This window comes from Acipenser ruthenus, chromosome 46 (assembly GCF_902713425.1).
Source record: "Acipenser ruthenus chromosome 46, fAciRut3.2 maternal haplotype, whole genome shotgun sequence".
Lineage (NCBI taxonomy): Eukaryota > Metazoa > Chordata > Actinopteri > Acipenseriformes > Acipenseridae > Acipenser > Acipenser ruthenus.
Genome location: NC_081234.1, coordinates 2288493 through 2306500, shown reverse-complemented (window position 1 = coordinate 2306500; position 18008 = coordinate 2288493). Strand labels below are relative to the sequence as shown.

General features: G+C 41.8%; 1 protein-coding gene across 4 annotated transcripts in view; it reads right to left on the bottom strand.

Annotated features, from left to right (window-relative positions):
- The window catches only part of LOC117411725 (dedicator of cytokinesis protein 5-like), a 152507-nt gene that overhangs the window by 72737 nt on the left and 61762 nt on the right, over positions 1 to 18008 (bottom strand). For all 4 annotated transcript variants that reach the window (XR_009319807.1, XM_059013776.1, XM_059013778.1 and 1 more), the window contains exons 10-17: positions 16243 to 16372; positions 13784 to 13856; positions 8479 to 8621; positions 5993 to 6118; positions 5625 to 5749; positions 2055 to 2153; positions 1294 to 1366; positions 397 to 500 (exon numbers count right to left, since the gene is read on the bottom strand). Coding sequence is in view for 3 of the 4 variants with exons in the window: in XM_059013776.1 (XP_058869759.1) it covers positions 397 to 500; positions 1294 to 1366; positions 2055 to 2153; positions 5625 to 5749; positions 5993 to 6118; positions 8479 to 8621; positions 13784 to 13856; positions 16243 to 16372 (873 nt within the window). In the remaining variant the exon portion in view is untranslated. The remainder of the gene's footprint in view (positions 1 to 396; positions 501 to 1293; positions 1367 to 2054; positions 2154 to 5624; positions 5750 to 5992; positions 6119 to 8478; positions 8622 to 13783; positions 13857 to 16242; positions 16373 to 18008) is intronic.

Sequence of the window (18008 nt, the reverse complement as noted above, 5' to 3'; positions counted from 1 at the left end):
AAACACCCCTTTGCTAAACAAAAAAAAACAAAAACAGGAACGCCCAATTATTTTACCCGTGTTTGTTCTCCCCAATTCAGATTGTTCAAATACGTCCCCTCACTGCAGCAATTCTCCACAACAGCTCAGGAGAACAGTAGGTAAGTTAGCATCCTCCGATCCCACAGCCAAGCCAATCGCCTCTTTACACCCAGGAGCCTGTACAAGTAACCCAGTAGATGCCAGATAAAGGCCAACTCTGAAGGTGTCCACATGAGCCCATTGGTCGCTTGGCCACTAGGGGCTGCTATTGCATGGTGAGGTAATAAGAACCCAAAGCTACCCTGACTGATTGTAAAAGAACAGGTAAGGCTACCTGACTGTCTTAGTCCAGTCTGTCCGCAACCTGGCACCTACCTTATACAAGATGAGGTGGTGCCTCCCGTCTCGGAGGGTGGTACCGTCGACGTTCATCAGCCTCACAAACGCCACGCCGAAGGGCTTCTCCGACCGGTCCCTAGCTAGAGACACAACACCATCAACTTGCTTTCCTTCTGTGTTTGAATTCCTGATCGGCTTTAAAATCGGGAAAAAAATTATCCTGGTGTCTACCTCAGATCCCCTTTATCAGCTTTTTAAGGGTGAGGCAGGAGTAGCTTCAAGAGTCAGACAAAAAAATTGAATCACCTACCATAACACAGTCAATAATGAGGTGCTTAAATAGTGCTGGATGAACTGTTTCTGTATGTAAAACTAGCTAAATTTATTATTATTATTATTATTATTATTATTATTTTTTTTTTTTTTTATTTTTTTTTTTAAAGTAGCAACAAAGACCACAACCAGAGGACAGCATGAGCGTGTGGACTGGGTTACCAACCATGTATCTGCTACTTAGTCATTGGGATCTTTTAAGAACAAGCTAGACTGGCTTCTTCTCATTCTTAACTTTTATTACTTTCCTCTCTTCTATGATGGAGAAGGTGGTGTGTGCATGAGCCGTCCACTAGATGGTGATCCGCAGCCATCACTATTATTATTAACTATGACATATTGAGCATTGAACATTCACATTCTCAATTTACAACAGTGCAGTGTCTAAAACGGCAAGTGAAAACCCAGCCTTATAAATAAAAGAATAAAATAAAATAAATACAAATAAAAACAATGGTTAATTGAGGCAGCAACACAATGAGCATCTCTTTGAGATACTTTGCAGGGGCTGTAAGGGAGGACAGCCAGGGGGATGTTGTGGATCACTGTGTAATGGACGGCTCTCGCAATCCTCATGCAGACACACAGCTGTGAACTCACATTCTTGGGAGGAGCGGTGCCGGAAGGTGAATCTCAGATGGCAGCGGCACACGTCTTCAATGGGAATCGCCACCTTCAACACAAGGCACAGGGGAGAAGGGTACCCCTTCAGGAAGAGTAGCTCAGGTATTTGTATGAGGTTACATTATGCCACTGGGCTATTTTAACCCTGACCTTGGCTCCACCTGTTCAGTGGTATGTGTTAATGCTGTAAATGGCACACATGCTTAAAAGGGTAAGTGAAAATAAAAGTCCTAAACGGAACAGTATTTTATTAATTTATCAGGCTATTTGTACGGGATTAAAAAAAAATATTAATTAAGACTTTAATTGAACTGAATGTTAATTTTTTAATAAATACGAAAATAGAATACAATTAAATCTCAAAGTACTAAACCTAGTCTACTTATACATTTAAACTGTGTATGATAGTTTAAAAGGTAAATAACTGTTTATACAAAAGTTTTAGATGTTTAATGTATTAAACCTAGATTTACAAAATGTAATAGCACAAAAAAAAGATAAAGATAAGAAATGTAATTGGATTACAGTTTATTGGACTATGAGTCAGCACTCCCCTGCAAATTCCCTATGCTGTGTTTTTCAACCTCTAAAATTCAAAGGGATTTTTTTTTCAGTAGCTTCAAATAGCCTGCCTATTGCCTGGGCTCCAGATGACTGGTCTCATACCGAGGCACTCCGCCGCGCATCACCATTCGCATTTGGCCCCACCCCACCGCGCTCCGTTTGGCCCCGCCTACCTTGACAGTCTCGTTCCAGCAGGGCTGTTTCACCTGGTAGTAAATCAGAGACTTGTACTCCGAGATGCCCTCGCACCCGGCTCCAGGGAAAATTGCTTTCTGAAGGAGAGAAAAACAGCATCAGAGCATTAGAAATCTGCATACATTTGCATTTTGGCTAATTTTAAAACAATTTTCATGACAATTGGATAAGTGGTTATACAGATGTATGCAAAAATGTAACACAGATGGATGGATGGATGTACAGACAGACAGACACACTCCTATAGTGCCGTGAAAAATCTGCATTTTTGCATATTTTTGACACTGAATGTTATCATATCTTCAACCAAAACCTAATATTAGATAAAAGGGACCCTGAGTGAACAAATAACACAAACATTTGATACATATTTAATTTAATTATTAAAGAAAGTAATGCAAAACCCAATGCCCCCGTGTGAAATAGTAATTGCCCCCTTAGACTCAATAACTGGTTACGCCACCTTTAGCAGCAGTAACTGCAACCAAACGCTTCCTGTAGTTATTGATTAGTCTCTCACAGTGCTGTGGAGGAATTTTGGCCCACTCCTCCATGCAGAACTGCTTCAACTCAGTGACATTTGTGGGTTTTCGAGCATGAACTGCTCGTTTCAGGTCCTGCCACAACATCTCAATGGGGTTTAGGTCTTAACTTTGATTAGGCCATTCCAAAACTTTAAATTTCTTGTTCTTCAACCATTCTGATGTAGACTTGCCTGTGTGTTTCGGATCATTGTTTTGCTGCATGACCCAGCTGCGCTTCAGCTTCAGCTCATGGACAGATGGCCTGACATTCTCCTGTAGAATTCTCTGATACAGAGCAGAATTCATGGTTCCTTCAATAATGGCAAGGCGTCCAGGTCCTGATGCATCAAAGCATCCCCAAACCATGACACTACCGCAGGGTTTGGTTTTCGCCAGACATAACGGGGCCCATGTCGGCCAAAAAGTTCCACTTTTGACTCATCTGTCCATAGAACATTGTTCCAGAACTCTTGAGAATCATCCAGGTGCTTTTTGGCAAATTTGAGACGAGCATTCATGTTCTTCTTAGTGAGCAATAGTTTCCGCCTTGCTACTCTGCCATGAATCCCATTTTTGTCCAGTGTCTTTCTGATGGTGGAGTCATGAACACTGACCTTAGCCGAGGCAAGAGAGGCCTGCAGATCCCTGGATGTTGTTCTAGGGTTCTTTGTGAGTTCCTGGACAATTTTACGCCTTGCTCTTGGAGAGATTTTGGCAGGACGGCCACTCCTGGGAAGATTCACTACTGTCCCAAACTTTCTCCATTTAGACAATATGGCTCTGACTGTGGTTCGGTGGAGCCCCAGAGCCTTAGAAATGGCTTTGTAACCATTTCCAGACCGATAGGTATCAACAACTTTTTTCCGGAGGTCTTCAGGAATTTCTTTTGTTCGTGGCATGATGTGCCTCTAGAACCTGTGTGCTGACAACTTCACTCTGATGGTAAGGGACAAAGTTAGTCAGATTTATATTGGGCAGGGCTGGCCCAAATCAGGCCTGGTTGTTAACCAAAGTACTCAAACAGCTGACCCTAATTATCCCTTTAATTGGGTTGCGTTAACTGGGGGTGGGCAATAACTTTTTCACACCTGAAGATTGCATGTTTGATTACCTTGCACACCAAACAAATGAAAGAAGCACCAAACTTTGATGTCATTTTTTCTCTCCGACTCCCTCTATATATACTACAACCCACAAAAAAATCTGACCAAATACAACGTGAAAAATGCAAAAATGCAGAAAATCAGACAGGGGGCAAATACTTTTTCACGGCACTGTATATGCCCATATTCTCAATAACTTATGCTAAATAACGTTAACACTCAGGTTTCATGGCAATTGGATAAGCGGTCATACAGATGTATGGAAAGAATGTACATACATACATACATACATACATACACACACACACATACATACAGATATACCTACGGCCGCCTCCACTATATCCCTTTGTAGGGGATTTCGCCCCAGCGGGAACAGTAAGTTATTCCCTTTTCTAGTATTTGAGAAGTCCTACTTTTTTAAAACTGTAAAATCTTGTTTGCTGATCTGTGATGGGAAAGGGAATCAAACCTTTACTACCATAAACACTGCTGAACAGAGGGGATTCATGAATGAAACTTGAAACTTGTCTTACCTGTTTTGGACATTCGTTACATGTCACAGAAACTAGGCACGAGAAACTGTGGATTCTTTTCTTACCGTTGCAATACTTTGAGTTGTTTATGCCACTTAAAACATCTCTTCCTAATTGATACTTGTTCAATAATGACATCTAAAACGTAGCGAGGACTACGTTTTAGATGTAGAACATGAAAGTGACATTAGAAAAAAAAAATGCAAAAAATAAATTAAAAAAATGCAAACCGGGAACAGAGAGTAAAGTTATTGATCATTTTGCCAAAGCTAAAACCGATGAAGACCTAAATATCACTGCCAGCGAGCGGTTTGAGACGCAAGTGGGCTGTAACAATAGTTAAAGCCAGGAAAGAAATGCAACAGCTGAGTTTAAATCTAATGTCCATGTAATTGATGGAGATTTACTAAATGATGATGAAATTTCTGTTGTCCCTGAACCTGTCCAGAAGATATGTGAAATACAAATTAGAAGCACGCCCTTTTCCTACGCTACGAGTTATTCAGTGCTACTTGTAATTGAGTTCTGGAGTAGTTGTGTGGCGTGCAAACCGAGATTTCTTAAAGCACGTTAACAGATGGCTTGTATGCTGCGTATACAGCGGAACCAGGAGCAATACCTGTCTTACCTAAAAATAAACATTAACACATTATCCCTGTTTGCAAGCATTTTAAAAACTGTCTACACAATATTCTTATTAACTGTGTGTTCATAATGATACAATATTAAACCTCTTCAAATGTTGCAATGGATGGTAACAATTAAGGTAGACTGTTCATTATTACTTTTACATATCATTAAACATAATACAAAATGTAATTGTTTAATATTTTTAATCATACACATTAATTACAATATGTGACAACTATATTCATACTGTTGAAACACAATTGATAACACTTTCATTTACATAACAGAAATCATTAGACTAGTGAGAAAAGTCTTTTGTGGAAGTACTGGCACTTCAGAGCCTTTGCACATGTGCACTGTTACTTTGAAGCCATAATGCCATTAGTGTGATGTCATATGTCTAGGACACAATGGGATGATACCAGTAAAAACTAGAGGGTGTGAGACAACCACAGAGGCGTGATTACAGATGGCACATCGGACAAATGCAATCTGTATTGTAAAAACCTTTAACAAACCGTGTAGCACTGAAACGCTTTGTGTACTCGCAGGTAAGAGCGTAATCACCGAAGCGTATTTAAATGCTCATACTAAACGCAAAATGAAAGGTCCATTGAATTGACCCGATAATCAATCAAAAGATCAAAGGGTGAAGTCACAGAAATGTTTTAACCAAGGGCTAAAAGACTGGGATCAGAGAGGAGGAGGAGGAGGAGGAGGGAGGCACTCTGCTCAGCTGTGGCTGAGACGCTCACCTGAACAGGCACCCCATCCTCATCCAGCACACACATCATGACCTCCACATTTTTGGGGGTCTTCTTTTTGCCCTTGTCGAATTCACCCTGGACCAGAGTCACGTAGATGTCATTGCGCACGTTACCTGAAACAACAGAGAGATTAATCAAAACAAATTTCAGATTTTACTGTTTTTTTTTTTTATTTTTTTTTTTTTATGGTTTTCAGGTTTTAAAAAATATGAATGAAAAACCATACAAACCAAGCAAGCCCATACAGAGGGTCCTCGTAATCGTGTATAATACATATATATATATATATATATATATATATATATATATATATATATATATAAATCAAGAGCACAATGCAGCAGGCGAGCTCTTACCTGGGAGGATGATTTCTGGGAAGCCCATCTTCCGCACAACGGCAGTACCTCGATCCACCAGGTGAGGGAAGTCCTTCTGGACCTGAGCCAGGTCTCCAGGGAGCAGCTTCAGAGAGACCCAGAGTCCTGTCACCAGGAGAGACACAGTGAAGCCAACACTACTGATGCCTATTGCTATAGAACCTCCGCATATAAATATAATTTCATACCTTTAACCACCCCAACATAAAAGATATACAGTAGTAGTAGTAAACTGTGTAATAACATTTGACAAATGTTATGACGAGAAGCCGTGGTCAAGAATGTATTTTTCTTGTTTCTTAGATTCCATTTTTTCACATCAAGGTGACTTTCAATATAGTTCTCAGAATCACCTCCCAGGTACACTGGATCACCAAGTGTCACCATTACCATTACCAAGTGTCACCAAACAGTGTTGCAGGGAGACAGGGTAATGGTTACGCTCTTATGTACCAGATGTACACGATTCACAAAAATATAATGTCTCTGAACAACAAGAATACACTAAGACAGCTCTCAGTTAATCTAGCTTTGCAGGAGCAGAGATTTCACACACAGGAGCAGGTTGAGATGCAGATACCGAGGTGAGGGAGTCGTTCTGTCTCCATGCAGAACTGTGTTGTGGTTTTGTGATATGGAATACCACTGAGGACTGCTGGGTAACCAAATTCATTTCACTTGTGAGCGATTCCAAATTCGAACCCTGTCCAGCGCATTAACCCACACTGTCAAACAAGTGTATGCGAGGAAGCTTTACTTCAGGATTTCAAAAAAGCTAACAGGAAATAGTAATTTGAGGAAGAAATTTAATGATGACAACTTCAAATGGAGGTATTGATTTTGTTTACGCTTTCTGCTGAGACAGTCCATTAAATGCATTACAATGCTGAATACATGCTCTTGCAGAAAACTTGCATCTATTACTTGTGATTTCCTTTTGGCTTGGCACTAGAGCATTATTTGTTTTTTTAAATGCTTTTTTTATTATTACTGTAATTTTATCAATATGGACCATTTGAATGTTGCGAAAGTTCACTTTTTTATGAAAGAAGAGAAAGAGATATAAAAATGCTAGGCAGATAAAAGGTATAAAGAATAAAAGAAATGCCAGGCTAAAACTGTTTTTTAATCAGCTTTCATGACCAAGCATCTCTGCAGGGCAACAGATTTAATATGTTGATTTAAAGCTCAGTGTTCAAGTATTCCAGTATTCCAAAACTGGGCAGACACATGGCAAATTACACTTAATAGAGAAAAGTGTAAGGTACTGCATGCAGGCAATAAAAATGTGCATTATAATTATCATATGGGAGATACTGAAATTGAAGAAGGAATCTATGAAAAAGACCTAGGAGTTTATGTTGAATGTCTTCATCTAACAATGTGGGGAAGCTATAAAAAAAAAGGCCAACAAGATGCTCGGGTATATTGTGAAAAGTGTTGAATTTAAATCAAGGGAAGTAATGTTAAAACGTTACAATGCATTAGTAAGACCTTGTGTAGAATATTGTGTTCAGCTCTGGTCACCTCGCTACAAAAATGATATTGCTGCTCTAGAAGGAGTGCAAAGAACAGCGACCAGAATTATCCCGGGTTTAAAAGGCATGTCATATGCAGACAGGCTTAAAGAATTGAATCTATTTAGTCTTGAACAAAGAAGACTACGCGCCGATCTGTGAGTTGAACCGTAGAAAGCAGGGCTGTGCAGATACTCTAATTTTACACTTAATTTAATATGTTTTAACGGGTACCTGTACCCAAAAATAACAAAGCTTTCTTTGTGTTCCACAAATCCAATAAATGCTTCTTGCTGCACCGATTTGGCGATGTTTTCAATTTCTTTGTCCACTTTCTGGGTCAAGTCGCACTTGAGGGAGCTGACATATGGGAGCCTTTCAGGCAGCGACGTGATGTCAAGTTGTGGATTTCCCTGATAGGCCAAAAGTTGCGCGCATGGGTTTATGGGATACAGTGATGAAAACCCCATAGCGGAGTGCAAAGCTTTCGGGTGCTTGAATAATAAGTATAAAAATAAGAAGAAAAAGTTATTTTGTGTGCCAAAGCCTATTAATCCAGAATGGGCGATCCCAGCAAAAAAAAATGACTACATAACTTGGGAACGGGGCATACACTGAAAACCTTTCCATTCGGTCTAAATTTTTTCGTCTGTGAGGACCGCTTTGAACAGGAATTCTACAAAAGGAACATGCAGGCAGTGCTTCTGGGGTATGGATGCAAGACCAGGCTAAAACCTGACGCGATACCAACAATATTTGCCTACAATTCTGAGCACAGTTTGAGTGGTCTGGATTCATGGTAAATGGAAGCTAACTGCTGAATTACTGGACTCTCCTTAGAAGAGTCGTTTCTTCGTAAAGAAAATGGATCGAATCAAACAGATAAACATGGAAACTAAGAGCACCAGTAGAAGCCCCCTGGCTTGGAAGGGTTTTTAGGCTCCCTACCTTGACCTTTGTGATTGACCTCTCGGGCAGCAATGACCTTGTTGAAGACGGAGGTCAGGGGCTCGTTCTCGCCGATGACTCGCGATGGGATCAACGGCGACATGATGAGCTGCCGCTGCCGTATATAGGTCTCCATGGCGATCCTGTGCACGGGTAACGAGAATACAAAATTTGAGCGCTCAAGATCATGTAAACGCATCACCTCCTTCCATAGTATGTACAAATGTAACAGATTTGTACAAACAACAGCGTTTATTCTCAGATTCAGATTCAGTCTATAAGTAGTGCTAAAGAATGCCCTTGCCGTACATTGGGTCAGTTTAAAAAGATGTGACGTATGGACGGTTCTCTAGATAACAATGTATGTAAAATATGCAAGGACAGGTAAATAAGACGATACAAATCACACATCTAGAAGAATGAAAGCAGTTTCACTTTTAATGGAATTACCATAGGGTACATTTATATAAGAACATATGGAAATGTAAGAACAAGAGGAGGCCATGCTGCCCATCTAAGCTTGTCCGGTTCCTAGCAGCTGATTGATCTCAGAACTTTGTCAAGTTGGGTCTTAAAGGATCCAAGTGTTTCTGCCTCAACAACATGACTAGGCAGCCCACTGCATACCCTCACTACTGTCTGTGTGAAGTGTCTCCTTCCCTCTGTCCAAAGTCTGTCTCCAATTAATTTTTAACTGTGTCCTCAGAATTTAACTGGTCTATTGCCACATTCTTATGTTTTCCATGTGTATTAAATCCTATGTTGACCCAAGTGTGCAATTTTGCTCATTTTCCTACTTTGCATCCATTTTTTATGTCAGCACCACCTTTAAATAATTTGGTTTGTTTTGCATTAGGAGATACCATCATAAATTATGATATTGTTTAGAGATGGCACTCGCAATAAAAATGGATTTAAGACAGATGAGCAAAATTGCACATGTGGGCCTACAAAGGATTAGATACACATGGAAGACATAAGAATGTGGCAATAGACAAGTTAATTTCTGCAAATATACTGCATGGTAGTGTAATTAAAAGGAGAAAACGTTGGGTTATTATCATAACCATGGTTCCCTGGAATAGAAATGTAACCATTACAGAATGGGTGTTTACCTGTAAAGATCCCGAACCTGGATAGTATACCAAAGCCAAGGCTGCCTTGTGCGTTACCACTCGGAACCCCAGAAACAATTAGCTAGGGCTAAAAATTGAGGGAAAACTCACCTCTATGTTATGTTGTAAGGGTTGACCTTGAAGCCGCCCTCAACACTCATTCCAAAACCAGGGTTTTAGGGATCCATGACAGTCAATAGAATCTTGTAAAGGTACGGGGAGTAACCCAAACTGACGCATTGCAAGTGTCATAGACACATGCACCCTGGAATAAAGCCCACAAAGTTGCCATGCACCTGGTGGAATGGGCAGTTGGTTCACTCATAGGTAACCCTGACTGTGTCTGTTATCCATTTTGATAGCTCCTGTTTAGACAGGGCTTGCCCATGGGACAAAAAACTGTTCGGACTGCCTCCAACTTTGTGTCCTGTTCACATAAGCTAGTGCCCACACAGGGTAGAGTGTATGGAGCCGTCGCTCCCTGTCAGACTGGAAAGGAGGTGGATAGAAAGCCTCCAATCCCACAGACTGGTTGATGTGGAATGCCTAGACACTTTTAGGCAAAAAAGCAGAATTGGTACGAAGCATAACTTTTGTCCTGGCTTCTGAAAAAATTAAGCAGGCTTTTGCAATTGCATCTCACTCACTCGCTAGCGGAGGTGATTGCAAGCAAGAAAGCTGCTTTAAGTGACAAAAATTTCAGTTCAGCTGAATGTAAGGGCTCAAATGGAGGATTCATGAGTGCCTCAAGCACTACATTAAGTCTCCAGCGAGGAACAATATCCTTCAGAGGCGGCCAAAGCCACCGAGCTCCTTTCAAAAACTGTCCCGCCAGGAAGGGAGCTCCTGGGGAATTTTGACCTTCAACGTGGATGGGGACTTTCCCTTTTCAAAGAAGTCCTGCAAAAATTGGAGTATTACTGCCATGGTCGTATATTACTACAAGTCGTGGGGGAACGTGTGGACAGGGAACATTTGGACGCTGCTCTCGCATTTTGCAGTGTGTCAATCACCCTACTGGACAGACCCAGATGGCTTAAATGCAGCCGTTCAGGATCCAGACCCAGAGCTGTAGGCTTGATGGGTTGGGATGCCATAAGGTCCCCCCCACCTGACTGAGCAAATTGCTCCAAGGCTGGCTGCTCAGGAGCTGCATCAAAGCTGAAAACCAAAGTCTCCTGGGCCAGTAAGGGGCTACTAATAGCACCTTGACCTGGTCCTGCCTGATTTTTTCTAAACACAGCGGGAGCATGGCGAGCAGTGGGAAGGCATACAACAGTTGCCTCGGCCACTGGTGTGCCAAGGTATCTATCGTCAGAGGGTCCCTGTCTCCTGTTATGGAGAACCAAAGGGGGCAGTGGGTCAATTCCTGGGAGACAAAGAGATATATCTCTGCTCTCCTGAACCTGTCCCAAATGAGTCTCACCACCTCGGAGTGAAGCCTCCACTCTGAGGCGCTGGGAACTCCCCTGGAAAGGTGTGAGCTGGCTCTTTGCATGATTCACCGTCAGGCCCAACTGATAAAGGTGGTCGGTGACGAGTTCCGTGTGGGCCTCTGCCTGTGCTGGACACTGGTTACAAAAGGTAATTGAGCACTCTGATGCCTCGGAGTCTCAGTGGGGCCAGGACAGCTTCCATGCACTTTGAAAAGAAACGGGGAGCTACAGAGAGGCCAAATGGCATTACACGGAACTCGTACGCTGTTCCTTGGAAAGCAAACTGCAGGTACCTCCTGTGCCTTGGTTTTATGGGGATGTGGAAATGTGCGTCCCTTAAGTCCACCGTGGTGAACCAGCCACCTGGCCTGATTGACTGCAACAGCTGTTGCATGGTCAACATTTTGAACCTCCGTCGACTCAGATACAGGTTGACTTGCCTGAGGTCGAGGATTGGTCTGAGGCCACCATCCCGCTTGAGCACCAGAAAGTACCTGGAGTAGAATCCCTCCATCAAGTTGAGCAGAGCTGTCACCTCGCCAATACTCCAGGTGGTTCCCTGAAACAAGGCCCTAGGGCCACTGTCGGGCTTGTGCGGCTTAGCCTGAGGTTTTTGCCTCTGCGGCTGGCGGCAGAACTTGTTAAAGCTGTCACGGTGCGCAGACTTCTTGCATCTATCAAAGCAGCAAGATATCCTCCCACAGCCTGTCTGTTCAGTTTGGAGATACAGAGCAGGTTTTTATTCACCAGGCACAGCTCCTCTAGCTGCTGTGTTGAGGGTCTATGACTCTCAGAGACAGCCTTCAATAAACAGGTCTGGTAGGCTATTACTATATTATTATAGTTCCCCAGCGGTGTGGTGAACGCACCGGCTGAGTAAGCCCACTTCAGAATGTTTTCTGAGACCCGACACTGTTTGTTAGGGCAAGTAGCGTCCTTGGTCAAGAACGCTAGTTTAGGCGCCTACCAGCGAGGCAACTGCAGCTTTTACAGGAGGAAAGTGAGCCAACGACAGTTTTTCTGCGTTATACAAGCTGTATAAAATGACCCCATCAACTAGGAAACAACCGGAGCTGTAGCAGGGCGATCCCATGACGATTGAACTTGCAAAAGAAAATCTGGGTATACTGGGGAGGACACGGTAGCCATAACAGACTCATCGTCAAAGATGGACTGTTTCCTTGTCCCATCCGCAGGCCAGGGCACTTGCACTTTTGCAGTGGCCCTCTTAATTAATGACAACAGTAGGCTGTGTGGTCCAGTGGTTAAAGAAAAGGGCTTGTAACCAGGAGGTCCCTGGTTCAAATCCCACCTCAGCCACTGACTCATTGTGTGACCCTGAGCAAGTCACTTAACCTCCTTGTGCTCCATCTTTCGGGTGAGACGTATTTGTAACTGACTCTGCAGCTGATGCATAGTTCACACACCCTAGTCTTTGTAAGTCACCTTGGATAAAGGCGTCCGCTAAATAAACAATTAATAATAACAGCTCTGATGACAGGGATACATTGGCACAGCGCCCTTGGTACGGTACACTTGCGGTGACTTGCATCGGGTCGGGTCGGTACGGTACCCTGGCCTCAGTACTGTACAAGTGCGATGCCTTGCACCGGGTCGGTACAGTACTCTCGGCCTCAGCATTGTACACGTGCGGTGACTTGCGCCGGGTCGGTACAGTACTTGTACGGTAACCTCGCCCAGCAGTATTCAGGGTGTATAGCTTCTGGCAAAACCACAGTTTGAACGCATGCAAACTGAGGGAAGCCTGCTGTTAGCCTGAACAGCCTTCATAATGGTGCTACAAGCAGCCACCAAGACGGCAGTGATATACTGTGGCAGACTGAAACAATCTACCTAAAGCGCATCAATGCTGAGCCCAGCAGCTGTAACCGTGTTATTTTTTATTTATGTATTTTAAACCAAAAATACACACACAAGAGCTGTGCTCGTTTTCTGTGCAAGGCAGGAAAACACACAACACAAGGGAAAATATTCTCTCACAAAAACAGTAATAAAACAATTACAGTTCCAAAAACAAACATTTGTATTTATTTTTATTTTAACTCCAGTCAGAGTTATTCGCAGCCTGTGGCAGAGCACAAAGTCAGCTGACTTGAGCTGCTTGATCCCTGTAAGGGGCTGCAGAAGCCGCCGGCTCCACGCGGGGCACAAGCCCGCTATGGGAAGGAACAAGCAACAGAGTGTGTGCAAAAATTAAGTGCAATTAGTAAACAAAAAATACAACGTTTTCAATAATTATCGTGTTACTAGCTAAATATATGCATATAAAAGTAACCTGTACTTATCTGTATGCTCTCCCATCAGGATCTTGAAAGGAAAATGATTACTGATACCTGCGAGTGCAGTCCTCTTATGCTCTCGGGGGCGAGCATGACTGCGTCACGGGCGCTCGCGCGCAGCTTTGGTATACTATCCAGGTTCGGGATCTTTACAGGCAAACACCCATTCGGTAATGGTTACATTTCGTACTTGATAGGGAACTATAGTATTTTTTTTTTGTCCGTCACTTGTAAGTACATTTCCCATATAGACACTTATCCTTTGACATGTGTATGCATGGATGGACAGAAACTTTTTATCCCTGTTTTATCCCTGTATATGCATCACCTGAAGAGGGATAACAGGTGGATCCAATTCACAGCCTTTTAAGTAGTACTGCATTGTCATAATCTCATTAGCACTGTCATAATCTCATAACAATTGCACTAGTAAATAAAAGCACAAGACACTCACTGCTGGAATGGGATGAAGTGCTGCTTCTCCTCATCGTCAACCTTCCCGTGGGCAATATCTGTGATATCCATCACTGCAGAGAACAGGCACGCATTCAGTAAACACAATATCTGCGATATCCACCACTGCAGAGAACAGGCACGCATTCAGTAAACACAATATCTGTGATATCCATCAATGCAGAGAACAGGCACACATTCAGTAAACACAATATCTGTGATATCCATCACTGTAATGAACAGGCACGCATTCAGTAAACACAATATCTGTGATATCCATCACTGCAATGAACAGGCACGCATTCAGTAAACACAATATCTGTGATATCCATCACTGTAATGAACAGGCACGCATTCAGTAAACACAATATCTGTGATATCCATCACTGCAGAGAACAGGCACGCATTCAGTAAACACAATATCTGTGATATCCATCACTACAGAGAACAGGCACGCATTCAGTAAACACAATATCTGTGATATCCATCACTGCAGAGAACAGGCACGCATTCAGTAAACACAATATCTGTGATATCCATCACTGCAGAGAACAGGCACGCATTCAGTAAACACAATATCTGTGATATCCATCACTGCAGAGAACAGGCACGCATTCAGTAAACACAATATCTGTGATATCCATCACTGCAGAGAACAGGCACGCATTCAGTAAACACACATCAAAAACAACTCCATCTGTTTGAACCAACAAATGAAAAAACATCCAGCAAAAGCAGCCGGAATAGTTAGGAAGCCTGGTAAATAATGTTTGATGCAGAAACAACAATAGAGAATACTAGGATATTGAGGAGGGAATACTGAGTTTGAAATATGAATACTAAAAACGTGGTCTGGTCGAGACATTTAATAGGTTCCCCTGCATTTCACAATCTTAAACCCCAAACAGAACATTTGGAAACAATGGGCCATATTTTCAAAGTGTTTCCTCTATTCTTTGATTAACTGCTATTTTTTGAAAGGAGAAAAATTCATCTTAAAGCTACAAATATATGTACATAAAACACGTGTTTAAGAGAAACTGGATTATATTACTTAGTTGTTTGGTTCTAATTTTGTAACATTAACAGGCTTTACCTCTTTAAAAAAATGCAGTTAATTAAAGACTGGAGAATATACGGCCCAACATTTATTCTCCAAAAGTTAGATTGCTAAATTGTGTTAGTGGTTTTGTGGTCTTTAATGATGTGAGGGTTAAGGTAACATAATATATGAATTTATAAACCTATCTATAGTACTTTTATTTTAAAAATCTGTACAAAACTGAGATAAAAACACCATTAAAAAATAAACAAAATAAATTCCTCAAGATGTCAGTATTAACCTGGCATGCACATACACCACTCTGGGAAAGATTGCTTATTTCTTGGAGGAGACAGCCTGGCTTCTACAGGCCTTTGTAAGCCTGTGTCAAAATCAGGTCACAATAAATTAACCAGGAATGTTTAAATTGCAAATTGCACCTTGTTTTTTGTTGCCAGCAACATATGCAGTTTACACGGCTGGCATAGTGGTTAGACGCTTGATATCTGGTACTACAACTACAGCTGGTTAAATACATTTCTGTTTACAAGACATGCATTTATTGTGTCTTGCACTTTCTGGGTCATTTCACCCGGACAGTGAAATTGTCCTCACCCCGTCACTGGCTTCTCTCCTAACATACAATCAGTTGCGTCCCGTAGTGACTGACATGCTTTCAACCAGAAGACACTGCTGACGTGAAATGACCCAGGAAGTGCAAACAGATAACCCCAGAATAAGGCACAGAAACTGATTTCCTTTAATCTAAAGTTGTACCAGATATCGTGTTTTAAAATGAAAATACATGTGTGTTATACCATGCTTCTTTCAAAGCTGCACAATTGAGACATGTGTGGCTAATGGAAGCGCAAAATACCTAAGATTCATGGAATTATTTTGTTACCTCCAATTATTTATTTATTTTTTAACAACAGAGATATCATTTCAACATCCTCTACCCATCTGGTGGACAGGGATACAGAACTCAGAAAATTGGATGAATCAGAACAAAGGACCAACATGCAACACAACACGATGCGGTATGATTAATATTGTCTCCTGTTACAAGGAAAGGAACCTCTGGAATATTTAGTCTTCCTTTTTGTGGGAATCTAGCCCAGAAGAGAGCTGGGTGGCTATAAACATTTCCCCCCTCTTAATATTTTCATTCCAATGCAAAAAAAGTATTGAGACTTAATCCTCATTTTAGGGGTGTCCTGGAAAAACTTCACAATTTATTTGAATCACATTTGTTATAAACATCAACATATGAAAATGATTTATTTACTGAAGTACTGAATGTTACTTCAAGTTATCTGGGATTAGAGAAAACAACCCAGGTCCAATACATCACAGGTACTGTTACAACATATACACATGTGATAAAGTGTGGCCTCCCCCTGAAGCTGGGACCTCACCTGCCACCCCAAAGGGTCTCCTCAGGCCAGCCGTATGCTTCTTGCCATCTTTGAGCTCCATGCATCCCACGCGGACGATCTGACACACCAGGAACACTCGGGGGTGAATCAGGTCACTGCTACTCAAGTCCTGGGGAGACATGGGAGATTCAAGAGATAACCAAAAAAAACACAACACAACCACACAACCACAGAGTAACAGAACCCACTACCAGCACAGCCTTTCAACCCTTTACACAGGGAGAGGATCTCAGTGACGTCACAATGACTGAATTGACCAACATGACTATCAACAGAGAGGGGCGTTAAGAAACTGAGCATCTCGAAGTGAGAATTTCTCCGCTCACTGGGAACACAATGGAATCTGCTCTGTAGCTCTGAGCTGCTCAAGAGATGTGGAACTGAGCATGTCGTTAAGTGGGTTCTTCAAGTGGGCTTTAAGTGGGCTTCAAGTCTATTTTTGATGTATAGCGCTACCCCTCCGCCTCTTCTGTCCTGCCTGTGTTTCCTATACAGTGAGTACCAACTAATTTTATATTCATCTCCATCACTCTTGGATAACCAAGTTTCTGTAACACCTGTCACTTCGTAGTTACTTGTTAGTGCAGTAGCTTTTTTGAGACTTCTAGCATTTAGATAAGTACATTTAATGGCCATCTTACCTGAGTTGTTGCCTTTGTTTTGATGTAGTCTCCCTTCTGTTTTTGTTGATTTCTCCCCCTTTCCTTTCTAGTTTAAATGTTTCTCATTTGGATTTGATTAGCGAAAACTATGGCATTTGTAAGGAGGAATTGACAGCAGAACTGTCTGTAGTCAGTAAAATGCTTGAAAAGAAAGCGAGATGGAAAACTTTGAATCCTGATTGGAGTTTTTTTAAGGAGCAAAACCTTGGTAACGACTTGAGTAACACGGATAGCCTCTTTCGACTCTTCCTTGCGATACCCGTTAGCACTTTTCCTGTCTTTGTCATCTTAAAAACAACTTGCGAACACTACCGTACAGGAGCACCTTTCTGGATTAGCCAATCTAGACACAGAGCGGGACATTCCCATCGATTTGGACCGAGTGATCGACAGCTTTGATGTTTTGTGCAGTGCGAGCAGACGGCTTCTTCCTCTTGATAAGGTAAGAAGGCTGCTAATGTTAACAGAGTTTAGCTTTGGTCTGTGATAAATAAAGCTGCCAGTAACTCTGAGTGATATGGTATATATGTGTACATTCAGAAGTAACACATGAAACACCCAAGATCAGGGATCTCTAACCCTGGTCCTGGAGATCCCCTATCCTGTCCTAGATTATGAAGTCCCGCACTGTATATATATAGGGGTCTAAATCACGGTTAATTTACGTATTTTTCACGGGTATGTTGCGGAATAAAATTAGGATTTCTCTGACATTTCGTGGACCTGTTTAAACATTAAACAAACCTAAGTAGACAGTATTTCAGAACACTATAAAGCCTAAAAATAGTGGTACTTGCTTCAGTGCTGTCATTTGTTAAAGGCAAGTATTTAACATCCCATGACTTGCCCATGCATTGAGACTGCACGTCTGCATCCACTGAATTGGTTGGAAGTTAAGGCAAAGCTTTGCCAAGTTATACAGATGTGGAAATTGATTAGAAACAGCCCCAAAACTCGTTTACCCAAAGGTATCTGGCATACTATAATAAAGTCAATATATGCAGCACGTTCGTTGTCATGTTATTTGTCCCATCCAATAATTGATTTTATTACTACCGAGTCAAAACAAAGAAAACGTGGCTA